General features: G+C 45.6%; 2 protein-coding genes and 1 long non-coding RNA gene across 5 annotated transcripts in view; 1 reads left to right on the forward strand and 2 right to left on the reverse strand.

Moving 5' to 3' along the window:
- The window catches only part of LOC308578743 (uncharacterized protein), a 131,396-nt gene extending 112,557 nt beyond the window's left edge, over positions 1-18,839 (reverse strand). Inside the window, exons 1-3 of one of the 2 annotated variants that reach the window (XR_014004077.1) lie at positions 18,416-18,833; positions 18,157-18,284; positions 17,446-17,982 (exon numbers count right to left, since the gene is read on the reverse strand). Coding sequence is in view for 1 of the 2 variants with exons in the window: in XM_081179275.1 (XP_081035401.1) it covers positions 17,909-17,982; positions 18,157-18,284; positions 18,371-18,423 (255 nt within the window). In the remaining variant the exon portion in view is untranslated. Of the gene's footprint in view, positions 17,983-18,156; positions 18,285-18,370 lie in introns of those variants that run through there. The other variant, XM_081179275.1, reaches the window with a different exon arrangement.
- Positions 1-26,183, forward strand: QRFP (pyroglutamylated RFamide peptide). 2 transcript variants are annotated; one of them, XM_081179273.1, is made up of 2 exons: positions 1-735; positions 24,665-26,183. In XM_081179273.1, exons 1-2 carry the CDS (start codon positions 586-588, stop codon positions 25,064-25,066), a joined length of 552 nt encoding a protein of 183 aa, XP_081035399.1. In that variant the 5' UTR covers positions 1-585; the 3' UTR covers positions 25,067-26,183. The 2 variants fall into 2 exon arrangements, 1 of the variants encoding a protein (XP_081035399.1); XR_014004074.1 differs by lacking the exon at positions 24,665-26,183 and adding an exon at positions 7,929-11,147 and having other exon boundaries at positions 633-735.
- LOC308578757 lies at positions 3,238-11,599 on the reverse strand. The gene is made up of 2 exons (XR_014004091.1): positions 11,526-11,599; positions 3,238-4,669 (listed from the first exon to the last, which is right to left on the reverse strand). It is a non-coding gene; the product is annotated as an uncharacterized lncRNA (long non-coding RNA).
- Positions 26,184-27,042: the final 859 nt, after the last annotated feature.

The raw sequence follows: 27,042 nt of genomic DNA on the forward strand, positions 1-27,042 counted from the left end.
AAACGGTTCAGCTACAGGGCAGAACCAAAAGGGATGTCTTCTCACATCTCTAGTCACAACACTTTCTTTGTGTTGCTGCACGAAGACTGGAGGGTGCCCCACTGTTATTATGGACAAAAGGACAAACTAAGCACCAGGGTGAAGGATGGAGTCAGCACCTCAAAAGTAATGATTTGCACCAGGACATGCAAACCAAGAATGGCCAGCCTTCGGGCATAGCTGGACTCCTCTATCTTCTCTCAACCTAACTAATTCAAAGCCACAGGAATCAGCCACATTTGTTTGTGAATCCTTTTGAAGCTGGGATAGACAGAGGTAACAAGGCACCCACAGGCCCTGAGCCAATAGAATCTGAGCAGGAAAACACACTGGAGGTTGTGAGAAAGAGCCACAAGTAAGGAGGGGGCTGTACTTTCAATGGGAAAGAGCTCAGTGGTAAAGCAGAAGATGTAGAAGATCCTAGGTTCAGTCTCCAGCATCTCTCTCCAGATAGGACAGGGAGAGACCCACTGTCTGAAACCCTGGAAAACTGTAAACAATGTCATGTGACAAAGCGCGTCAAACAATACTGAACTAGATGGACTAATGGTCTGTCTCAGCATAATAAGGCAGCTTCCTGTGTTCATCAAGCGCATCCGCAGCTCTGTGCCAGTGTACCTGCTATGCATGCAGAAGATCCAGTGCTTTTTTTTTTTCAGTCGGAGTGTGTCGAAGCACAGTTCTGGCACTTCTCAGGTGGGTGCCATTGTGGGCTGGCGATCCTCCCACCTGTTTCTTGCCTTTTACGTACTTCTGAGAAGCCCAAAGCAAACATTTGAGGTCAAAATGGAAGTTGGTCAGCATGTGTGAGTCTACAGTTTTTTCAGAACTATGACTCCACCTAGCTCCTAGCCGTGATTGGTCAAGCTGGGGGGGGGGAGCAATTCATATTCCATTTTCTTCAATCAGTCTCCAGTGTAGCAGCGGCAGGCTTTAAGCTTTCCTGCCAGGCCTCTACTGTTGCACATGTGTGTGTTTCTGCAAGGGCCTTTCTGAGATGCCCTAGCCACCTGCCTGAATCTAAGAGAACGAGGGAAGCAGGGGTGCATTTATCTGACCTGCACCAGAACCACGGGTGACCTCCAAACCGGTTAGAGAGACAGCTTGCAGTAGCTTTTAGCACCTCTGTGGGTTTGTTGTCAAACTGGCAATTGTTCAGGGTTGCCCTGAGTTGCCCGACGACTTACTGTAACAACTTTGTGGTGAGTTCCAGCACCTATTTTTCTAGTGGGTAGCACGGGGGAAGCACTGAGAAGGCCCGAGGTTCAATATCTGGCATCCCCAGACAGGGATGGGTTGACTCCTTATTTGAAACTGTGGAGAACCTCTGCTAGTTAGTTTTGACTGTACTAGGCTAGATGGACCAACCGTCGGACTTTGTATAAGGTAGCATCCTGTGTTCCTATGGAGGAATTTGCCCTTGTGTCTCAGTTCTGCAGAAAGCAACAAGGGCAGGCACCTCTGAAGAATCACATTGCCTTCAGATGAGGGAGCAAGCTGTGATGTAATAAAGGCAGAATTAATTCATGACCCCAAATCCAGCAAATCCTGAGCACCCAGTGCTTCCCTGCACGCACACACATAGGCAAATGAGGCTCATATTTCACATGGTGACTATCAAATTCTCTGTGGCCCATATATCTAGGGGGGAAAGTTTTAAATGGGGAAAGCTCAGCCTAGTCATAGAGCATCTTCTAGAGATGCAGAAGGTCCCAGCTTCAGCCCCTGCCATTTCCAGGTAGATCTGGGAGACTTGCTACCTGAAACCCCTGGAGAACCACATTCAATCAGGGTAGATAATACCAACCTAGGTGGGCCAATGGTCTGACACAATACAGGGCAGCTTCCTATTCTCCTATTTAACTATGAGGTTAAAAAAACCCGTGAGGTTTTTTCAGAACCATGAGGACCAGGATCTTGACAAACGTGGGGCTCTAGCTCAGTAGTAGAGCATCTGAGTGTCATACAGAAGGTCCCAGATTCAATCCTTAATGGCATCTTCAGTAGGGCTTGAAGAGAACTCTTGCCTGAAACCCCTGGAGAGCTGCTGCCAGCCAGTGTAGACAATACTGAGCTAGGTGGACCAATGACTTCATACAATGCAGCTTCCTCTGTTCCCCAAAGCCTCCCCAAAGACCATTCAACTGATCAAACTGGCTCTTGATAATCAATAACTGCACTGCCACCCAAATTCAGAATCTGGGATTCCCACTGGCACTAATGCCTGCAAGTGCTTCACACATCATGCTTCTATAAATATTGGGGGGGGGGGGAGGACCACTGTCCACATGTCCAAACAGGCACATGGGCTGTCACTCAGTGGGATTGGACCTGCTTTGCATACAGAAGGTCCCAGGTTCGACTACCAGCATCTCCCATTAAAAGTGAATCATGGACAGCAGAGGCAAGAATGGCCTATACCCCAAGTTCTTTGGAGAGACTGGCTGCCAGTCAGAATAGCCCATTCTTTGTTATATGGAGCAATGATCTAACTCAGCTTCACAATCACAACTTCCATGGTCCTGTAGGAAATGCATTATGTGTGAAGCAGCCCCAAGGATGGTTATCAGTCTATTACCTTCTACTTACCAGGAAAATATAGGCTTCACAGCTCCCACATTTGGTGAGGATTGAACTTTCAATACACTATCAGGATCAGGGGGGAAAACAACTCACCATATTATTCTTTCTCACTGCCCCCTCTCCCTGTCATTCAGCACCTTCATTTCTGTTAACCTGTCTATTGTCAGTTCCCAAAACTGGGAGGAATCCAGAGTCAATTTGAGTTTGGGATGCATTGGATTGAGTTGAGTTGAATTGAGTTGAGTTGAGTTGAGTTTATCTTGTAGGCAGAATGGGAAATTTATAGCAGACATTGTTCACCCCTGCTCTTGATATATCAGCTTGGGAAATATTCCTAAGGTGGAGAATGTGTGTATGTGTATGAGACAGCTCCCATATTTTGGATGGCACTGAAAAAGCTAAGTTCTAGCCTGCTCCCAGCTGAATAGTGGGTACAAACCACATGTCCAGCCTATGATTTTTCTCACCTGGCTTGCTGAGGAGCGTATGACTTCCGCCTTCCATCTGTGGTAGAATAAAATGTTGTGCACACCCCAGTCTCTTTAGTGGTGAGAGATTTCAGGGTGCTTACACAGGGTTCAGTTTCCTTGGAATGAAGGTCAATGGAGACTGTGGTGTCTTTAGAATATATGGTTTTACTTCTACATATATACAACCTGAGTTTAGGATGAAGGGTCTCACAGCCTTAACACTCTGACAGATATTGCTTCCCCTTTGGGTTTCCAGGGAAACCCCTGAGTCACAGCTTGGGGTCTAGCACAAAACAGGCATGCCTCTCTGTCTCCAGCTTCCATCATCAGCCAAAACTCTGTCTTACACAAAAAACCTCCTTAGCTTGTTGTTCCCCATCCTAGGATTATGTGGCATCCAGCCAGGTGAGGTGGTGGAAAGCCCATCCATATGTTTCTATGGCAGTCTCTTTGGACTGGTCTGACCAGTTCACCAGGTTTCCTCTTGTAGATCTTAACCTCACAGTCACGGGGTCACAAGTTTGAAAGGTACCCATGGAGATCATCTAAACTAACCCCCAACCTTATAACAGTAGTGGTGGTTGCCACATTCCCCTTGCTCCAGCAGTGTCTATTGCCCAGGGAGGACAGAAGGCCATGGGCTCATTTTTGCATCAGACAGAAGCTGTGCACCTTTCAAGATTCCCCCAAGCCTCTCATTTCTTCCAATCCCATTAAGGTCTTGCAGAAGCAATCAGAGAGGGCTTATTATCTGTGGGTCACTGATAACTTCAGAAATTGCTTCCCACCTGTCCTCAAGCCCTCCACACCTCAGCTGCTATTGCATGGCAGAAATCATGTCAAGGTAGAAAAGCTTGGTTAATATGTATTTCTTTTCTTTTCCTTGTCATCTCAGGCTTTCACCGCAAACAACAGAAAACAGGATTGCCAAAGGAGCTTTAAGCAAATGTCACAACCCCAACTGTGGTGCTTAGTTTGTAAAGAGACTGCAATGGAGTGGGGGGGGGGGCTCATAAAGAGATAGTTAGCAGAGCAAGCTGTTCTCCATCAAGCCCAGATGTTCAAAAATGGGGTGTCTGCCTTAGCTTGCTGTGGCCAATTCCACTCACTTCCAAGTGCTTATGGGACAGATCTGGCAATGGTTTTGCAGCAAACTCTTTAGCAGTTTGATGCTGAAGGACTGGTAGAGAGAAGAGGCGAGACGGAGGAAGCGGGTGTGTTCTTGGCACTAACAGGGAGGCAAAGGGTGGTTTTAACAGTGGGTTGGAGAAATTCATGGAGGAGAAGGCTATCAACAACTACTAGTCATGTTCCACCTCCACAGATGGAGGCAATAATGCTTCTGAATGCCAGTTGCCAGAAACCTCAGGAGGGGAAAGAGCTCTTGTGCTCAAATCCTGCTTGCAGTTTTCCCATTGGGGCATCTAGTTGGCCACTGTGGGAACAGAATGTTGGATTAGATGCACCGTTTTTGGCTTGATCCAGCAGGCAAGCTCTTATTGTGTTCTCCCAGTTGCTGAGAATCACAAGTAGGGAGAATTGTTCAGCTTCTGCTTTTGGGTCTCCCACTGGGGCATCTGCAAGAACAGGATGATGGACAAGATGGACCTCATTTGTCCTCATCCAGCAGGGTTCACCTCATGTTCTGCCCCCTCTGTTGGAGGCTGTATGCCTCTGAATACCAGTTGCTGGAGGCACAGGAGGGGAGAGTGCTCTTGTGCTCAGGCCTGGCTTATAGGCTTCCCATTGGGGCAGCTAGCTGGCCACTGAGAACAGGAGGCTGACTAAATGGGCCAGCAATTTCTTATGATGGAGCCTGGTTAGATATAGTGGTTCAGGAGATCTCCCATTGTCTCTGCCCTGCAGGAATGGGAGAAAGGATTTTGATATGAGTTGCTGAGAGATTCCTTCTCAAGAGAAATGAATCTGGAGATTCTTGCGGAGGGGAAAACACTCAAGGAGTTGCATAGGAAGTATTTCCTTTCAATAACAGAATATTTCTCAGGTGAGGTAGGTAAGCAGTTCCACACAGCTCTGAACCGCCACCTGAATTTGCCTACGGAAACATTTTGAAGGGTATTGGAACAATCTATGCATGGGCAAAGTTCCCTAGGAATCCCTGGAGAAGACAATTGTTCTGCCAGCATTACCTGGCTGGTGTCTTGAGCTTGGCATGAGAGGAGGAAGATTAAGAACCAACTTCCATGCCATGTAAAATACCAAACTTAAAAGAAAGGGAGCTTTGGGGCAGATCCACACCAGACATTTAAAGCACACAAATAGAGTGTCCTGCTTTGTCTGATTGACAGAGAAAGGCCAGTCAAAACCTATTGGTGGGCAATTAGACTTTGGGGACTAGGGTAGAGGACAGAGATCCAGATGTTAATTTGTATGTAGAGATACAAACTGATAAATAATACAACTAATACAATTGGTGACATAATTCATCTTATCTTATCAGGGTATGGGGAGCCTGTGTCCAGTTAACAGGCACCAAATCCTTAAGGCCTTCAAATTTACTGTGGTATACTTTTGCAGGGAGAGGTTATTAAGGCTGTTAATATCACAGCCAACTGGGGCTTGAAAAATAGAAAGTGGAGACCATCATCTCTGTGCACTGGAGAATTGGAAGTTGTGTGAAAAAAGCATTGTTTGCCTGCTATACAGTCTCCGTTCACTGCTTCTGGCATTCTTTAAAAAATCTGCAAATGCTGTTTGAGCATAGAATCGTAGAATTGTTGGGATGTACCCCAAGCACCATCTAGCTCAACCTCTTGCAATGCAGGAAGCACAGCTGAAGAATCCCTGACAGGTGGCCCTCCAAGCTCCATTAGAAAACCTCTGATGAAGGAGACCCCACCACCTTCCAAGGGAGTCTGTTCCAATGTTCAACAGCTGTTACTGTCAGAAGGTCATCCTAATGTTTAACCAGAATCTCCTTTCTTATCATTTTAATTCATTGGTTTGCATCTTACGCTCTAGAGCAGCAGAAAACAAGCTTGCTCCATCTTCCATGAGACAGCCCTTGAGTTATTTGAAGATGGCTTTCATATCTCTTCCCAGTCCCCTCTTTTCCAACTCCCACAAGCATTCCTCATAAGTCTTGCTTTCCAGACCCTTGATTATCTTGGTCACCCTCCTCTGCACACGTTCCAGCCTGTCAGTATCCTCCTTAAATTGCGACACCAGAACTGGACACAGTATTTATTCCAGGTGTGGTCTGACTAAGGCAGAGTAGAACAGTACTATGGCTTCCCATGATCAGGACACTAGACTTCTGTTGATGCAGCCTGGAGTAGTATTCACTTTTTTTTGCTGCTGCATCACACTGTTGACTCATTGTTAAGCTTGTGGTCTGCTAAGATCCCTAGATCCCTTTCACATGTACTACTGGCAAGCCAAGTGTCTCACATCTTATATTTGCAAGGTAGGCACAACATCAATTAACTGCTCCCAAGGGCCAATTCCCTCAACATTAATTCATTTAAGATTGATACTGGTTGTTGTGGAGAGTGCACAAAATATTACATGAAGATTTATTCACATCGATGGTGAAGGGAGGGCATGCATCCTTTCTGATTCACAGGGAAGGTTGATAGATCTGATTATCCTCCAGGTGTTCCAGCTGCCCCCACCCCCATGTGAGTGTCCATCCATGTTAATTCCCCACAGTAAACGCAAAAAGTATGACAGAAAAATAAATGTTCCTCTAAACACACAGGGAATGGTGTACCAGAGTAACAATTGGCCATTAACCATTTATATAGCTGCATCCCAAACACCATTTGTTGTGCCTCATATTGGGAGGCGTTGTTGTTTTTTTAATTCTCCTTGTCAGGCTTATCTACCCTGCTGTGCCCAGGGGTGGTGGGAGACACTGCCAGCTTTCAGCTTCATGAGATGTCCACAAGTTCTCTCCTAACACTAGGACTTGTGGGTATCCAATGAAGTTGAACATTGGAAGATTCAGGACAGATAAAGAAGTTCTGCATTCAGCACAGAGTTAAACTGTGGAACTCCCTCCCACAGGAAGTGGTGATGGCCACCAACATGGAAGGCTTGAAAAGAGCACTGGACCAAGTCATGGTGGAGAGGGCTATCGATGGCTATTAACCATGACAGCTGGGCACTGCCTTGGGGGTGGTGCATCCCATTTCACCATTGAAGCAAAAGGGGGAGTGTCCCCTTGCCCTGCTCCCATCGCCACCATACCTGCTCCCACCAATGCCACACCTCTTTCTGCCCTGCCACCACCACTGGCAGAGACGCAGCACCAACATCACCACTAATTTCAGGCAAGATCTTGCTGAAATCATGTGCACTCGCAAGATCTTGCACAATTTCAGACATTTCAGCTGAATTTGGCACTAATAACAGCACTGCTTCTGAACAGGCAGCAGAGCAGGTGGGGGGGCCCTCAGGGCTGCTACCTTGGGGGCCACAGTTTACCTAATAGTAGAGCTGGCTCTGCACTGCCTCCATGGTCAGAGACAGTCATGCTACTGAATACCAGTTGCTGGAAACCACAGGAGGCGAGAGGGCTCTTGGGCTCGGGTTCTGCTTTCAGGGTTCCCATTGGGGTATCTAGTTGGCCAATGGGAGAACAGGACGCTTGACAAGATGGGCCTTTGGCCTGATCCAGCAGGTGCTTCTTAGATTCTCCTTCCACTTTTGGAGGCATTGTGCCTCTGAATACCAGCTGCTGGGAATTGCAGGTGGAGAGAGTGTTGCCATTATACTCGGGACCTGCTTGTGGGTTTCCCATTGGGGCATCTAGGTGGCAGGATGCTAGACTAGATGGGCTCGTCTTATGTTCTTATGTTCATATTCATTCAGGAACTCAAAGAACCTGGACCAGTCCTGGAGGACCTTTCCTATATAAGACAACCCCACTCAGCTTCCATCCCAGGAACAGAAACTTGTCCTGCTTTCAGAAGGGTGTGTTTGAAAACAAGGGGGGGCGGGGGGCGGGAAGCAGCTGTTATCTTTACCTTACACCTGGAGAAAATTTTCGGTTGAGGAATTAAAGCCCATTGACAAATCCCACTCCTGCTGTTTCTTCCAGCCTAATTAAGTAATTTGATTTACACTCAAGCCCAAACAATACCTGCAATCAAGTGAAGGCAGGAGGAATCTGCTTCTTGTTGATACTGGAAGGTTAGGAGTTTGTTTGTTTGTTTGTTTTGTTTGTTTGTTTGTTATTGCTCCTGTATCTACAGTATCTAAGCTTCAAGATTTGGGACTGGTTTGATTTTTTTTTTAATAGTTCAATTTGTTCAATTCGAAGAAGATTCCGTAGATATTGGTGCATGTGCTCCACCTCAGAGTACATTCGGTGAAGACAAAGTCTCCCACAAATGAATGGGACATTCTGCTTTTATATAATTCACCCAAGTGATGTGGAAATAGATTTTATGGTGTTTGCCTTTGTGATGCTAGACAACCAGTCCATTGTGTTTTGCTTTAGGTGGAATATTTTCTAATTCTGTTGGATCAGGGAGGAGATAAGGGATTAAGCGGTCATCTTGATCTCTCCATTCCCACTCCCACATTTTGGATCTTTGAGAAACTGCTTTCTTGCCGGGAGGAAAAAAAAAAGCAAAACTGGGTTGTCGTTGGCTTGTGTAAACATTTCCTCTGGCATCCTGAAAGCCTCGCCCCAGGAGTGCCTGTTGGGGCACAGCTCTACCAACCTCAGGCTGGCCTCATCCAGCCCCTCACCCACCTGCCCTCCTCCTTAGACCCAGTCTGAGGGTTGCTATTGAATGTCAACTTCTTCCTCCTTAGTCTCAGTGCTGCCCTGCCTGCCAGAGGCAGGATGGGGACAAAATGAGACTTAATTGGCTTTGCCCAGGTGCCACCTACTAATTGGCCTAGGTGCCACCTACTAATTGACCTAATTGGCCCAGGTGCCACCTACTGTTGGGCTCCTTTGCCTTCTGTCCCACCAATCCCATAGAGCACCAGCCTCCACTGCTTTCCCCTAGTGAGGTTATTTCAATGAAAAGGAGCGGGCTGTCTAAAATGTGGAGTTTCCAGGTTGGATACAAGGATTAACTCCTGAAGAGTCTCTGTGTTATCTGTTTCTCAGGCTTAGGCTAAAACATGCCTGCTGTGATGCTCAAGGCAGATTAATCCCAGAGGAGCAGCCAGCCAGGTTAGCCTCTTGCACCAAGAACAAGGAAGAGTCTTGTGGCACCTTAGCCCTCCTAGTCAGAAACCAAGCAATGGGGGGGGGGATTTTATGGGGCATTTTCCTACCCTGATCAGAATTCAAGTGCATCTCAGCGTGTTAAAATGTTCCAAAATAAAGCTGAGTGTGTTGCATCAGAAGAAGAGCACTTTAACCAGTTTCCCTGGATCGGTTTTCATTTGAAAAACCATATGAAACTTCTTTTTAAACCCAATACTTTTGCTGAGACGAAAAAACCGCAAAATGGCAAAACTGAATAGGTTATGTCGGCTATTTTGGAAACTTTAGCATTTTTTGTTTACAGAACAAAAATGATAAATGGCAAGCTGTTGAAATTCAGGGACATTGTTTGCTACTACACAGGTGATGTTCATCAAGGAGGACTATGTTGCGGGTCTACCCCAGTGTAAGTCCTGCAATGAAAAGTGCTCACACAGCAGATTTTTAACTCCACTTTTTTGGGGGGGGTGAAGAGGGGTAAGAATTTAAAGTATGAGAAACATGGGTGGTTAAAGATGATGGGTGGTTAAAAACATGGGTGGTTAAAGAGGGGCCAATGCAAGTTTTAATATTTTCCAATCCAGAGAAAAATTGTGATGTTAAGTCACAGTAAAATTACTGAGATATGTTAGTAGAAATTGGTTGAAGTTCTGTTCACAGCAATGGGACATAAGCATGACTCACTTTCTCTGTATCTACCACAGTCCCAATCATCCATGATCAATGGTCACAGCAGCTGAGGCTGATGGGAATCATGGAGTTGGAAGAGACACCCATCTAGTCCACCCCCCTGCAATGCAGGAACCTCAACTAAAGCATCCATGACAGATGACCATCCAACCTCTGCTTAAAAACCTCCAATGAAGGAGAGCCCATCACCTGCGGAGGGAGTCTGTTCCACTGTCAAACAGCTCTTACCTCCAAAAAGTTCTTCCTGGTGTTTAGTTGGAATCTCCTTGTTTTGGTCCTACCCTTCAGAGCAGGAGAAAACAAGCTTTCCCTTAAGATATTTGAAGATGGCTCTCATGGAGAAACTATAGATGGCTGCTAGCCACAATAGCTATGTTCTGCCTCCACTTCTGGAGGCAGCATCCTTCTGAATACCAGTTGCTGAGAATCTTAGGAGGGGAGGGTGCTCTTTTGCTCAGGTCCTGCTTGGGGGCTTTCTTTTGGGGCATCTGGTTGGCCACTGTGAGAACAGGAGGCTGGACTAGATGGGTCTTTGGCCTGAACCAGCAAGGCTTCTCTTATGTTCCTCCATCTTAAAGATGTTACAGTCTTGCAATTCTTAACACTGTATGGCTTATCAAAATGTATTGTGTGATGTATTTCTGGGTTTTCTGTGCACAAGAAACCAGGGCAGGATGCTACAGAAGATGAACAGGGCAGCTACTTGACATGGGTGTTTCTGGATCTAAGATGTACTCCTTCAAAGGCTGATCCTTGATGGTTAGATGCTGCTCTGAACAACTACTTGAACAGAGGCTGGCCTGACCTTTCCAGTGATGCTTTCCAGTGAGCCATCATTTCACTTTCATGCGCTGTTTGATCTTGACAATGACAAGGAATTATACAAAGCAGGGAGAGTTTGCCACTTCTGCATTTCATTGATCTGGAAGTTCAGCGATAAAGGGAGGGTGGGGGAAGAGAGACGTGACTTTCATGTATTTTGCATGGGTCAGTTAAGGGTGTGTGAAGGTCAGCAAGGGAGCTGGGTATAGGATACTGCCCATTCATCTCTGAACTGCTGGGCAGATCATGTGCCCATCCACCATTCCAGTGAAGTAGATCACTAGTGTGTGATTGGTGTCCAATAACATAACGTGTGGACTTGCAAAACCTTAATAAAAAGGAACTCATTATTATGCGTTGTTTGGTTTACTGCTTTTCCTCAAAGGTGAACATGAAGGCTACTGCCCCAATTCAAAACAACCCTGTGAGGTAGATTAAGCTCAGGAAGGAGTGGCTGGCTTGCCCAAGATCCTCAAGTGAGTTGTCATGCACCATCAGAGACAATGGAGCAACTCACCTATGAGGAAAGGTTGTGGCATTTGGGACTTTTTAGTTCAGAGACAGGCAAGTAAGAGGCGACATGATAAAAGATTATACAATTGTGCATGGCCTGGAAAGAGTGGGCAGAGGGAAGTTTTTTCTTCCTCCCACATAGCACTAGAGCATGGACATCCAATGAAGCTGAATGTTGGAAGATTCAGGAGAGATAAACAAAAGGACTTATTCACGTAGTGCATGAACTGTGGAACTTGCTTCCGCAGGAGGCAGTGAAGGTCACCTACAAGGATGGCTTAGGTCATCAATAACTGATAGCCACGATGACTATGCTCTTCCTTCACAGTCAGAGACTGTAATGCATCTGAATCCCAGTTGCTGGAAACATCAGAAGAGGCGAGTCCTCTTGTGCTCAGGTTCCGCTTTCTGGTTTCCCATTGGGGCATCTAGGCTGCCACTGTGAGAACAAGATGCTGGGCTAGGTGGGCCACTGGCCCCTGCCAGCAAGGCTTTTAAATTATTAAATTTGTATACTGCCTTTCATCTGCAGATCTCAGGGCAGTTCACAACATAAAAATGCAACACCGAAGCACAAAATACATTATAAAAACAAGAACAAAACAAAAACAAACACCACAAACCAATACCCTCCTCCCTACATGTGTCATTATGTCTCCCTTATCCAGGAACAACACTGTGTCTGGTTTTTCTAAAAATGGTTATTGCCTGCAGGGGTTGGGCAGATGTAAAACTTCAAATCAACATTTAATAGGATCACACTCCTGGAGTGATCAGCCCTTCTCTTGAACAAAGTGTCTGTGTTTGAATGCTAGCTTTGAAGACAAGAGTACTATAAAGCAAATCAAAGCAAGATATACTTTATTGTACTAGCCAAAGGCCATGACAAAACCATACAAACACTATTAGGAAAAGAAATATCTATATAACTGTATATAAATCAGTATAAAGGATAAAGCAAATAAGTGCTCAGTAGGGAGCCCAAGATGAAAATACTCAAATCAGATATCATGCACACATAAAAAGCATTGAAGCCTAGGATTCCTTGTGCCTGCAGGCATAAATTGAGGTAGGGATCATATGGAGAAGGCCCTTTCTCTTGAAGCCACCCCTTGTATATATTGAGGACTCTTGCCTCTTTCATTAACAGCTTTCTGCTCACACCGTTCTTCTGAAGAGGCCAATTAGCTGCTGCCTAAGTCAAATGGTGGTTGGTTTTGTTACTTGTCGAAAGACGACTCACCTTATCTAGTAGTTCCAGCACATGGTCATTAAAAACAATTATCATTCACCTCTTCCTTCCCTCCTTTGGCCTCACACTGTCCTCAGCCACTATATGTGTCTTCAGCACTAACTACTTTTTAATTACATTGCTGAACTCCTGCAGTGGTTCTCAACCTGTGGGTCCCCAGATGTTGTTGGACTACAACTCCCATAATCCCTGAGCTCTGGCCTTGCTAGCTAGGGATGATGGGAGTTGTAGTTCAACAATATCTGGGGCCCCACAGGTTGAGAAAGGCTGCCTTAGGGGATCCCTTAGCTGTGGTTGCAGGGGGTTGGACTAGAGGACCCTTAGGGATCTCTTCCAACTCTGTGATGCTATACTATGATGATAATCAGCATCACCTTCTTCATCTTCCCTATCACTCACGGGTGACTCAGTGCTAATTAACGATATGGTCCTGGGCCTGCTTTGGGATATAAAGAAAAATAACAATTGAATTAAATGCACTTTTTAAAGGGGGAGCGTGAACAGCTAATCAAAAAGACTTTTTTGCCCTCAAAGCCCAGTCAGATCCATGCCCCCCCCCCCCGACTTCAGGCTTCACAATGGAATCCTAGGCTCTGGAATGCAGAGCAATAATCTTATCAGAGGGGAGTGGAGGGTGTCTGTTTAATGAGAGGTCTTATTTAAAGAAAGGGAGACACGGGCAACTCATGCACATCCTACTTTCCCACTGGACGGAGCAGTCAGTCTAGCAGAAGCAGAAAAGTAAGTACTCAAGGAAACCTGTTGCCATGTTCAGCGGAGGTGGTTTTAGGGTAGCAAGGCTGGTTCGGCTGCACTGGGCAGCACACTGCAGGGGGTACCACAACAGTGCCGTAGAGGGAGTATGAGAGGTGTTGTGTGTGTGTGTTGAATTTTAGTGTCACACAGGGTGCCACTGAAATTTGACAGCCCAAAGTCTGCTACTGTGTTCAGAAGAAAGCTTATGCGTTTTTTTTTTATTCTTTCATTCATTCATTCATTTGTCAAGGAATATTTTCCCCCGAGTGGGTGTTCTGTCTCGCAAAGGGTGGCATAGATGAGGTCAGCTCTTGAAACTAGTTTTCTAAAGGTAAACAAATCTAGACTCCTATTTCCCCAACTTTAGCCATTTCTAGACTACTAGGGCAAGGAGATTGGCCTTGAGTTCTCAATGCTTCTTTGGAGGCTAGTAAGAGGCAACATTATGGTAGTTTATAAAATTTTGCATTGCACTGAAAAAGTAGATAGAGAAAAGTTTTGATCACTCTCTTGTAACACTAGAACTCGTGAACATCCAATTAAGCTGAATGTTGGAAGATTCAGGGCAGATAAAAAGAGGGACTTCTTCCTGAAGCACAAACTATGGAACTCCCTCCCACAGGAGGCAGTGATGGCCAGTAGACCCTCCAAGTGTCCCTATTTTCCAGGGACAGTCCCAGATTCACAGAAGCCCTCCCAGTTTCTTATTTGATCCCGGAATGTCCCCTTTTTCCTTAGGGCGTCCCTATTTTCATTGGAGAAACGTTGGAGGGTATGGAGTTATCTTACCCCTGAGCCATCTCAAGGCAGCCCTGTATAGGGAGGTTTTTAATGTTTTATTGAATTTTTTTATATGTTGGAAGCCACTCAGAGTAGCTGGGGCAACCCAGTTAGATGGGTAGGGTATAATAAGGTTGTCCTTGCTTGCAGAGTGGCCTCTGAAGATTCCTCACCAGCAATGAGATGCTGAAAAATCAGGAGCAGGGTGAGAAAGGGATGGGAAAGGATGTCATGGGACAGGGATATGGGGGGACATTTTGCAGCTGAGGGCCGCTTTCACATCTGTGAAACCTTCTGGGGGGCCACATGCTAGCAATCGGTAGAGCCAGAGGCAAAGTGGGTGGGACAATGGATGTAAAATGTCACCTCTGTGCAGCCGCCTAGGTTCTGCATACCCCCTGCATATTCTCGACCCTCCACGCAGGCCAGCAAGAGGCATTGTCCGAGTCAAGGACAGCAACTCCCAGTGAATGGGAGAATTGGGGACCAGACAGAGAAGCCCAAGGGGTGCATTTGGGTCCCTGAGGTCCCCCACCCCAGACTCAATAAGCCACAGAGTCTCCAGGTCTGGGCACTGCCGTTGTTTGTGACCGATAAACAGAGGATATTTGGGGAAGTCAACCCCTGCTAGGCTCACAATGGCTCCAGACCTGCACAGAGCCAGGCAATTCTTGGACTGAGCTGTTCCCTGCATGGTTCTCCTTTTAATCCAGAGAGGATTCCCCTTGCCTGGTTTACCTTCCTTCCACCCTCCCTGCTTTCTGCCATCTCCCAAACCCTTGCAAGGGGGCTTCTCAGCTTGCCCCACTTCCTCCGGCTCACCCCCTTCTGCAAATGTCTCTATGCATCCATGATCACAGAATTATAGACCTGAAAGGGACCTGCAAGGGCCATCTAGTGCACCCCCTGCGATGCAGGAATCCCACCAGAAGAATCCCCGACAGATGGCCATCCATCCTTGGCTTAAAAACCTCGGAGGAAAGAGAGGGGCCAGACCGAAATTGTTCAGGGGTGTGTGTGTGTGTGTGTGTGTGTGTGTGTGTGTGTGTGTGTGTGGTGTTTGTCATTGTTAACTGACTTGTGTAGGTTTGTATATTAAGGGACATGTGGTAAAATGTTGTGTAGAGAAACATTTGTGGGATATAAGGTAAAGTGAGAGCAGTGGGTGGGCCGTGAGAGGAGGATGGAACCTTGGGGTGTGCTGTGTGCTGATTGGCTGAGGATGGAGTGTGACAGGCAGGTGACAGTTGGGACAGTGTGTGTGTGACAGTTAAAGGCAGTTGGGCTTTGGAGGAGGAGGGAGGAGGGAGGAGGGAGACTCCAAGAAATCCATTTCCTCAAGACGTGTTTGTGGCTCAGACAAGCTGATTTGTCTCAGGAGGGCAGTTGGGTCCCAGGGACACCAGTTGCCAATCCTGATCTCCACGGAAGAAAGGCCTTGACAGTCTCATCTCTGGGAAGGAGCGAGGAATTTGCCCTGCTGAGGTCTTCCAAAATTTGGCAGTTGCGGTCCCAGCCAGTGTCAACAGATACAAAATCAGTTCCTTCTTATAAACAAATTCAAAAGAGCCAGACAGGGGGAAGGGTGAATTGTCGGCCCAGTTATCAAAAAGATCTCAGAAAATACTTTGGGTCCAGGACCATTTGTTTGGCGCCGTCCTGCCAGATATGCCTGTGGGTCTCAGGAACCTGGCATGGTGGGGAAGCACCCCTATGTGTACAAAATAAATTCATTGTGATGTCAAATAGCAACCATGTGCCATTTGCAGGGAGAGGTCCCTGGTTTGTATCTGAACTTGCCTGGGAAGTCTCTTGTCACCATAGGCATAGCTGGGGGGGCAGGGAGGGGAAGCTGCCCCCCATCAATAAAAACCAATAAAAATACACAGCAAACTGAGGTTCTGCCCCCAGAATGAAAGCCCCCCCCAACCAAAATCCTGGCTATGCCCATGGTTGTCATTCTTTTTGGCCGGACTTATCTTGGCAAGATCTCCCTCTCCCCTGTCTCTCTCTTTTTTTAATATATTTATTAAATTTTCACAAATTATAAAAACACATACAATACACACAAAACACATTACACAAATATACATACAAAAACAAACAAACACATATAATTTCAACTCCTTTTTTTCTTAAACTTACTTCATCGACTTCCCCATACCTCCCCTTTCTGCATTCCAATTCCCAAATTTATTTCAGCAAATCCTTCCCCTTAATTTTATCCAATTTTTCCTTTTCTTTTCTTTTACTTAATCTTTAACAGCTGTAATCCCTTACTTTATAACATTTTAACATTCATTAATTTTACAATATTTCTTAAGATAGATTTTAAATTTCTTCCAATCTTCTTCCGCCGTCTCTTTCCCCTGGTCTCGGATTCTGTCAGTCATTTCAGCCAGTCCCATGTAGTCGATCACTTTCATCTGCCACTCTTCCAAAGTGGGTAGATCTTGTGTCTTCCAATACTTTGCTATGAGTATTCTTGCTGCTGTTGTAGCATACATAAAGAATGTTCTGTCCTTCTTTGACACCAATTGGCCGACAATGCCCAAGAGAAAGGCCTCTGGTTTCTTAGGGAAAGTACATTTAAGTACCTTTTTCATTTCATTATATATCATTTCCCAGAAGGCCTTAATCTTTGGGCACGTCCACCAAAGGTGAAAGAAAGTACCTTCAGTTTCTTTGCATTTCCAACATTTATTATCAGGCAAATGGTAGATCTTTGCAAGCTTGACTGGGGGTCATGTACCACCTGTAAATCATTTTCATAATATTCTCTCTTAAGGCATTACATGCCGTAAATTTTATGCCGGTGGTCCACAACTGTTCCCAGTCAGTAAACATGATGTTATGACCGATGTCTTGTGCCCACTTAATCATAGCTGATTTAACTGTTTCATCTTGCGTATTCCATTTCAGCAACAAGTTATACATTCTTGACAAATTCTTAGTATTGGGTTCTAACAATTCTGTTTCTAATTTTGATTTCTCCACCTGGAAGCCAATTTTCCTGTCCTGTTTATAAACCTCCATTATTTGGTAATAATGGAGCCAATCTCGTACCTTGATCTTCAATTTCTCATAGCTCTGTAATTTCAGTTTATCTCCCTCCTGTTCCAAAATTTCCCAATATTTTGGCCATTTGGCCTCCATATTGAGCTTTTTCACAGCTTTAGCCTCCATTGGCGACAACCACCTTGGGGTTTTATTTTCCAACAAGTCTTTATATCTAATCCAAACATTATATAGTGCTTTCCTAACAATATGATTTTTAAAAGCTTTATGAGCTTTAACCTTGTCATACCATATATATGCATGCCATCCGAATACATTATTAAAACCTTCCAAATCCTCCCTCTCCCCTGTCTCAAGGTCTTTGATGATGATGATGATGATAATGATAATAATAATAATAATTTTTACTTATACCCCGCCCTCCCCAGCCAAGGCCAGGCTCAGAGCCTTGATGAGGACTCCGTCTGGGTGGAAGGGAAAGGGAAAGGAGAGAATGGCCACTTAAGGGATGGGAAACCCCTGGAGTTGCCACACCCCACCCTCCCAAGCCCAAACTGCCCCTATTCTGTTGGCTACCAGAAGATGCTTCTTTCAAGCCAGATTTTGGTGGGGGTGAGAGGTGAACCTGTGGGTGCCAGAGGCTGTCTCTCTGGCCCCCAGGGTGCCCTTTAGGGGCATGTTGGCATGTCCTATCCAAGGACTGCCCCCCACTGGCTCCCAGAGCTCGGCTTTAAATGCCAAAGATGGTGGAGGCTGAGGTACCCTTCCCAAGTTCGCCTGGCCACATGAAGATCATCTTCCCAAGGGCTCCACTGTGAACCTCCTCAAAGAGTGGAGCTCCAACGGTGGGCCCTGGGCTGGCAACTCTGCAGGTGAAACAAAGGGGAAAATGTCAGAAATAAAGTAAAATACAAACTAACCACCTCTGCCTTCCTCCAAGTATCCTCGAAGCAGAGGTCAGTCTCCTCCAGACTCCATTATCGTCAGAGTCTTACAGACCTCGCAATCGTCTTCCTCTCAGCAACCGAACAATTGCTCACCTGGGCCCCCAGACTCGCCTGTTTCCATCCCCTGGCCACTCACAAGGGCTGCATCTTCCTTGGGGACAAAGAGGTGGACCTTGTTCCTTTTGCAGCAGTTGCCCAGCAGCTTTTGCAGCCTCTTGAAGCTAGGAGAGAACAAGGAGAAGTTGAGAAACTGGAGCCCTGGGTTCAAAACATTTCTCAGCCATCAAGCTCCCTCCACTTAGCCCACATCAGGGAAGTCCGAATGAGGCAGAGGAGGGCCGCAGCAATGGACCTGGTCATTGCCTTGGGGCCAGGGCTTCAAACTCACTGCCAACTCTTTCACTCTGCTCCTCACTGCCAACTGCTGATCAGTTACAGTTGGTGCTTTTGAAGCCAGCAGTGAGTGATGTCACATAGGCTGGGCTGGGTGAGTCATGGTTGCCTTGACAACAGCCTCCCCACTAAAGCTGGACCACTCTGGCTCCTCCTTCAGAATGGGGAGGCAAGACCCTCCAAGTGCCCCTAATTTCCAGGGATAGTCTTGGATTTACAAAAGCTGTCCCGGTTTCTGATCTGATCCCAGAATGTCCTCCTTTTACTTAGGACATCCCTATTTTCATTGGATTAATGTTGGCGGGTATGGCTTAGTTGACTTTAAGAGAGGATTAGGCAAATTCATGAAGCAGAGGGCTGTTGATTGCTACTATCATGATGGTTATGCTCTGTCTCCCTATGCTTCTGGAAACAGTTGCTGGAAGCAGCAGGAGGGGAGAGGGCTCTTGTTCTTGGGTCCTTTTTGTGGGCTTTCCACAGGCATCTGGCTGGACATTGTGAGGACAGGATGCTGGACTGGAGGGACCTGATCTAGAAAGGCTCTTCTAATGGTCTACTTCCACTGTCAGAGGCAGCCAGCCACTGAATACCAGTTCCTGGGAATCACAAGTGATGAGTGAGTTGCTTTTGTGCTCTGATGTTGCTTGTGAGCTTCCCATTGGGACATCTGGTGTGCTACTGCAAGAACAGGGTGCTGGACTACATGGGCCAGCGGCCTGATGCAACAGGGCTTTTCTGATGTTTTTGCTGTCTTAGATCAACTAAAATATCACAGCAGTGCTCTCCTCTTCCCAATCTTATGATATCACAAGAAGCACATTACAGTAGTACATTACATAACTGAGAGTGCATCAAGTTACAAATGCCCTTGCTTTAAATTTTTTATTTCAGTGATGTCATTTACCAAGCTATTGCATCCCTGAACAATATCACACAACTCCTTTTCATGCAGAAGCAGACATTGAAAGATGTGGAGGATGTATTTGGCAGGTTCACTCTCTCCAAGGCATTTACAGATGTATTTGCCTCTGGAATTCTGACGACTTGGATGGCAGCCTCTTGGAGTAGCCTGGCTTCATGAGGCAGGTTCCAACACAACGGACTGTTTTTCTAGGAAGTTTTCAGTGGGGAAATTTAGGTTGATTTGCACTGGAAATATATTGCAAATTCATGGACAATGTGGCTATCAACTGTTACTAGCTGCGATGGCTATGCTCTGCCTCTATGCTCAGAGGCTTTTCAGTTTTTAAACTATAAAGTGGTGGAGCCACTGTGCACCAAGACACAGAGTGGCTCCAAAGGGTTAATAAGGTATAAACCCATCCAAAGATTTCTTTTACAAATAAGAAAGATTTATAAAAAATAAACGTATCATCCACTTGTGAGTTCCATCATTATTGTTCTATATAGTGTTAAATGAGCCAGATATTTGCATGTACAGAAGGCACTGATTGACCATGCGCCTCAGCATTTGTATAGGGAATAAAATCATGTCGCATATTGAAAAACAGTCATTCAAGCTCTGCCCTTTAGATATTTTTAGTTTTATGAGATATCTTTTCAGGAAAGGTTATTTTCTTTCTTTTTCTTATGGTTGAACTTTTTTTCTTAGCAAATCAATAAAAAATTAAAAAGAGTAATGCCCCTGAATACCAGTTGCTGGAAACCACCGGAGGAGAGAGTGCTCTAGTGTACCTGTCCTGAAGCATCTGTCTGACCACCGTGAGAACAGGATGCTGGACGAGGTCTTATCCAGAACCAAGGGTCACCTCCTTGAAATGGCAGGCACAAAATGTATTGTGTTAGTGGAAATTCACTTGCAAAAATGTGCAGATTAGAGGAAATGGCATGCTAAAAACAAGTGTGTCATTTGGGAGAAAAGTGCCTTGGATTTCTACAAGGAACAGAATTAAACACATTTTGTTGGCTGAGGCAGAGCAGGAAACGATGAGTCTCCTCCCTCGTGCCAAGTCAAGGTACATGGAGTTAACTAAAGGCTGGCTGAATTATTCTGGCACCTGAAGCAGAGAATCCCACAAGCGCTTCTCCCTGGGGAGTAAACATGACAATTATGATAAATTAAAGGACTTAAAATCTGCTGCCCTTTCATGACTTGAGCAGCCAGATGCAAAGGAAGGCAGAGTTGCTGCATTTTTAACAGTTATCTAGAAGAGAAGATTTCAGGGGGTGCAACTTGAAGCAATGGGGAAATTAATTTATTTATTTTGTATTCATATTCCATCTTTTCTCCAAGGAGCTCAAGGTGGCATACATGGCTCTCCCTCTCCCCAGTTTATCCTTACAGAAACCCTGTGTTGTAGGTTAGACTGAGAGGCAGTGACTGAGCTAATGAGCTTCACGGCTGAGTGGGGGATTTGAACCCTGGTCTCTTAGGCCCTAATGCAACAACTACACCACACTTGCTCTCCAAATAAAATAAATCTATCTCCAGTCTGTGCTAATTTTACTTGGGTTCATATACCTGTTTTGTTTCTGCATTAATCTGAGAATCTTTATTTAAAAATCCACATGAAAATCTGTACTTAATTATTTGGGGTTGTATGCAATGCTAGTCCTACTCAGAATAAATTTATGGAAATTTATTGCAGTGGCTAACTTAGGTCCATCAAGTTCAATAGGTCTGCTCTGGGTAGAACCTAGCTGGATTTAGCTGGAAATAAAATTATCACATAATTTTATTTACCTTGAAATCCACATTTCATCTCAATATACACATAAAAATATATCCATTTTTAATGCCTTTTATTATTTGAACCGAGAATGTTAGGCTTGGGGCATGAGTGTTAAGGGCTCTTCCATACTTTCATTTAATATAGCTAATAAGCTTTCTGTACCTCCATTAATCATCTGTTGTCTATATTACATTCTTCTCCAAATTGCTGCCTTCTCACACCTTCCTGTCCTTTTCTCATACTAATTTCTTTTTCAGAGTATCCCTGGTATGGGGGGTAAAAAAATCTGGATCAAGGGAGGGGAACATATAGGAAAGCAGTGACTTGCAGGAGAGCACCATGTGGACAGCAGTACATGTGAGAAGGATCTAGGGGTGATAGTAGACCACAAACTTAGCATGAGTGTGATACTGCAGCCAAAATGGTGAGTGCTAATCTAGGCTGCCATCAATGGAAGTCTAGTGACCAGTTCAAGGGAAGAGATAGCACCACTCTATTCTGCCTTGGTCAGACCGCATCTGGAGTACTTTGTCCCACAGTTTAAGATGGATATGAACAAGCTAGAATGTGTGCAGAGGAGGGTCTGGAACCAAGGGTCTGGAAACCAAGCCTTATGAGGAATGGTTGAAGGAGCTGGATATGTTTAGCTTAGGAAAGAGGAGACTGAGAGAAGATATGGTAGCCATTTTCAGATATCTCAAGGGCTGTCACATGGAAGATGGAGAAAGCTTGTTTTCTCCTGCACTGGAGGGTAGGACCTGAACCTATGGTTTCAAAAGACAAGAAAAGAGATTCCAACTAAACATTAGGAAGAACTTTCTGATGGTGATAGCTGTGCAACAGTGGAATGGACTCCCTCAGAAGGTGGCAGACTCTCCTTCCTTGGAGATTTTTAAGCAGAACCTGGTTGGCCACCTGTCAGAGATTTGTTAGCTGTGATTCCTGCCTTGCAGGGGGGTTGGACTAGATGACCCTTGGGTTACCCTCCCAACTCTTTGATTCCATGACAACAGAGAATTAATGGAGCTACATGAAGTTTTGTATCCAGATTAATTGGCAGTATGGATGAGCCCTCTTAAAGTGGGGTTTGCATTTGGCATCAAATCTGGGACCAAACGATGCACTACTGGAAACAGCATCACTCAGGAGTTCCCATTAAGGCCTTCCAAGTGGAGCCAAACTTTCCTGCAAGGACTTCTATTCAGTGGTAAATTCCATGCCGAATGGAAACTCTGATTGCCGCATGAATCTTCCTTTGCAAACACTGCTCAATTTAAGCTACACCTGTTAATGAATACTTTCCCCCCCTTGAAATTGAGCATGGGGGGGGGATCTCACTTCTGTTATTTTACCCACTTTCTCCGTCAACCCACCCAGTACTAGCATGCAGCCCACAGAAGGTTTCCAATAAGGGGGTGTGACCCCTCAGTGCTGAAAAAGACCCCTCCACCCTAAGCTAAGCCATCATTCATTCACTGTATTGTGCTAAAAAAAAATCTATCATCACCCTTGTTATTTTATCAACTGCTGTAATTTTATTATAATATAGTTGCTGTTGAAACATAAAAATCTATGTCTGGGGAAGAAGAAGATACCTGTGGTGTGTCAAGGGTTTGCAAAGCTTTACACGAAAATTCAATAAATGTTTTAGACTATTCTGTATCTCACCCTACGAGACAAGAATGAACTCTGCGAGAGAAGTAGGGCACACAATTTTGCAGTGCAAAAAGGAAGAATTCATTTCACAGCAGGAAAGGAAAAGGGGGGATGACTGTGTATTCCAAAAGCCCATATTTCAGCGGTGAGCCTTTGCTCAAAGGGGGCTCCATGCCAACCCCTCAAAACCATCCGAATAATTGCGACCGGAATTGACTCTCTTTCAGCCTCAGTTTGCCAAAGGAAGCTGTCCAGATCTCTTGATTAATTTGTTTTCCTGCATTCTTGTTTTACAAGGCTCCTGTTGAATCCACATGGTGCTAATGGAGCGACAGAGTTGGCAATCTGGGGAGTGGAAGAGGTCACAGGCCAGATCAAGCCATGGGGCAATTTTAACTAGCCAGGCCAAATTTTAATCAAGATATACTAATAAAAGAATGAAAGGGAAAAAATGCCTGCTGCTTCACTCAGAAGCAAAAGAGAAAAACTTATAAGCAGTAAAAAAAAATAAAAGTCCAGACTTCCTCTTGGATTTTGTAGGAGAGTAAGGCAGTCGTTCAGTAGTGCAGCACATGAAGTTGTAACAACAGCAGCAATAATTTTAATGTGTGGCAGAGACCAGTCCTAATTCATAGGCTGGAGAGGAGGGGGGCCAGGAGACAAGATGGGGTGGCTTGCTGAAGACTCCAGGGAGTCTCCTCCTCCTGCTGTGACCAGTTCCCCTCCTGCCTGGTCTCCCAGAACACATAGAGAAATGAAAAGAACAGATTGGTTGTGTTCAGACACCGTCTCAGAATGCTTGGGGAAAAGACCCTAGAGAGGAAGAGACTCGGGCAGCTGTGGGAAGACCTACTGGGAAGAGTTGCTGGGATCACTACAGCTGCACTATTTGGGTTTCTTTGAATAAAGAGTTAACTTCACCGACACCAGTGTTTGTTTATTGCTGCCCTTCACCTGACTCTAGCTCCTGACAGGCTTAACCATCAGAGGAGGGAGGGAGGAAAAGTAGGATGAAGGCCAGTGCTGCTCGCCTCTCCCCACAGTTCCCATTGCACCACCGTGAGAGGTCAGGCTGCCTCCCCCCCTTGCTCCCCTTCCCCACTGCCTTTCCCCACTGGCCAGGGGAATTCAGGACTCTGCTTGACATAGTGAGAAGCCATGATGGCGCAAGGATTTTTGTGACAGTCCTAGCATTTTTAGGGCAGTTGGAGACTATGTTGGCCACTATGAGAACAGGATGGGCCCTTGGCCTGATCCAGAATGAATATTCTACCTCCATTGTTGGAAACACCAAACCTCTGAATACTAGCTGCTGGAGACCACAGGATAGGAGAATTCTTGAGAGTTGTTAGGAGATCTTTATTCCCGTTCCTGGAGCTATAATTCCCAGAGTTCCCTGAGAAGAGTTATTGATTGTTGAACTAATGGCTCTCAGTATCCTTATATACTTTTAAGCAGTTTAAAATGTGAATAAAACAATGAAATTGTTAAAAATATTTATTTAAAACATTCAGAGAATAATTAAAATCAATGATAAATTTAAAAATGCGAGTAAAGCACACAAGTCCTAGAGTGATTTGACAGTCAATCTCTCTTCCCAGGGAATTCTGGGAACTGTGAAGGGAATAGTGGGTCTCCTACCACCACTCAGCACCCTTAAGAAACTCCAGCTTCCGAGAATTCCTTGGAAGAAGCCATGATAGTTTAAAGTAGTATCATAGTTTTGAATGCAGCCACTAGCTCTTCCCTTATTCATTATAAAGTACAGAGGCGTTTGTGGTGTGTGTTTGTGTGGTGGGTTGAGGACTTGCCTAGGGATGCCTAAATCCAGCGACATGTCTTTCACTCTTTCTCCCCAGATGAAGGCCTCCTGCCTCTTCTCCTGCTTCTCCCTGCTGAGCTTCTGTGTCTGTTTCCCCCTGGATGAGGGGCAGGCATTGGGCCAGAAGGCCAGCCTCTGGGTCCCCGGAGCTGCCAAGTGGAAGTGTTCGCCTGGAGACTTCAAGTCCCTCCTCAGCATCGCCAGGGAACTACAGGGCTTCGAGAAGGAGCGAGCTGGCATCCGCCTCCGCTTCGGGAGGGAGAGAGGAGGAGATCCAGAAGATGAGAATGAAGCCACCAACTACCTGCCGGAGGAGGCAGGTGAGAAGAGGGCTGGCACTTTGGGGAACCTTGCTGAGGAGCTGAACGGCTACAGCCGGAAGAAGGGAGGCTTCAGCTTCCGCTTTGGGCGGCGGCGGAGGACAGCAGCTCTTTTCTGAAGTCCACTGTCCACCCACTTCAGCTCTGGAAGCCCTTCCTTATCTGTCCTGTGCTACATCTTCAACACTCTTGGAATGACCAGCAGTGCCCTCACCCCTGTTTTCATCCATCTGTTGCCTCATACAACACATGGATTTCTCATTTTCCTGTTCCCTATTCTGCAAAATCTTGTTTTTCGCAGGAGGGGGTCAAGAAGGGGTTGATTCCGCAACAGTCTCCTCCTCTCCACTGACTTCAGCTGTTCTGATTCGGCAGCTCAGTCTCAAGGCCACTTCTGCGTGTTTTGCAGGAAGGGAGAACAGGGCAGAAGAGATTCCCTTGCATTGGTCCCCCCCCCCAAATGCTACAATTTCCCCCCTGCAATGCCTGACCGTAAAGGAACATTGGGAGCATAGATCACAGTCTTCATTCATGGAGGGCACCTCTGAAACTCAAGAAGACCTGGCCGGTGCTTTTAAGAACTGAGCAGATGCTTGAGAGAAAGAGTGGGGAATGGTTTTCAGCTCAAGGGCCACATTCCCTTCTGGGAGTCGTGGGCCAGTGGTGGGTGGGGTCCAAAGCAAATGTGGGTGAAGAAACAAATGAAAATTTCACCTTTGTACCATAGCTTAGTTTACACCCACTCACACCTACCTTTATACTGCATCCAGAGCAAGCAAGAGGCATTATTGGAGTTCAAGGATACATATTCTAACCATGCAAAATAATGGGGGGGGGGAGTTAGGGGTGTGGCCTGGTAAGAGTAAGTGTGGAGTTGGTGTTGCCTTCATAGAGTTCTGAGGGCCAGACAGGGAGCCCTTAAGGGCCATGACCACTCTCTTTTATTTCTGACACAGTATCCTTGTGGAAGAATGAGGCGGAGGGGGTTTGCTTTATGCGTTTGGGGAGAGAGATCACCCCTTGCTGGAGATGGGTAGAACTGTGAATTGAAGTTTTTCTCCATTTTTAATTTCTCCAACCAGCTCTCCACATTTCCACAGCCTGTGGAAGACCGCTATTCCTTTAAGTTCTCATGAAAAGTCATTAGCATTTTTATGCAGATTCTCCTAATTGATACGTTTGAAATATTTTTCCACTAACAGGCATTGTTTCACAAAACAATTTCCCCTAAAACAACACGTATTTGTATGCTGTTTTTGTGGATGTGTGCATCTTTACTCACGTTACTCCAGAAAAGGGCAATGATTGGCAAGAATTGCATCACTAAATTTGGAGAAGGGCTGCAGTGCAGTTTCTGCATTGTTTCTGAAAGTGCATATTATGTAAGTTTGCCTTTAAGTGAGCTGAATTTCTTGCCCATTTCCTAGCTACCAGTCATGATAGTTATGTTCTCCTTCCACGTCAGAGGCAATATACCTATGAATGCCAATGGCTGGGAACCACAATTGGGTAGAGTTGCTCTTGTGCTCAAGTTCTGCTTGGGAGATTCCCATAATGAACATCTTGTTAGCCACTGAGAGAAGAGAAGGACAGACTGGATGGGCCTCATTCAGCCTGATGCAGCAGGGAATGCAGGACAGTTTTAAAAGGGGGTCAGACATGTTTATGGAGGGCAAAGGTACTGGCCAAAATGGTAACACTCTGCTGCATCAAAGACAATAATGTATCTGAATACCAGTTTCTGGAAGCCACAGAGGGAGGAGTGTGCTATTGTGCTTGCATGCTGCTTGTGAGCTTCCCATATTGGGTATCTGGAAGCCTGTGAGCAAGACCTCACACAAGAGCACTCTCCTGTGCTTTCCAGCAATTGGTATACAGAACCACTGCTGCCTCTGCCCCTTTCTCAATCCGGCTCCACCTCCTTCTTGAATCTCAGGAGACTTGAAAATCATAGAACCATAGAGCTGGGTCCCCAAAGGGTCATCTAGTCCCACCCCCTGCGATGCAGGAATCACAGCTACTTGGTAATCGAGGCGTGGAAATGGCATAATCAAAATCTGTGGGCCAGTTACCGATTGCAGACTGAAATGACAAA

This window comes from Podarcis bocagei (assembly GCF_964188305.1).
Source record: "Podarcis bocagei genome assembly, chromosome: Z".
Taxonomy (NCBI): Eukaryota; Metazoa; Chordata; class Lepidosauria; order Squamata; family Lacertidae; genus Podarcis; species Podarcis bocagei.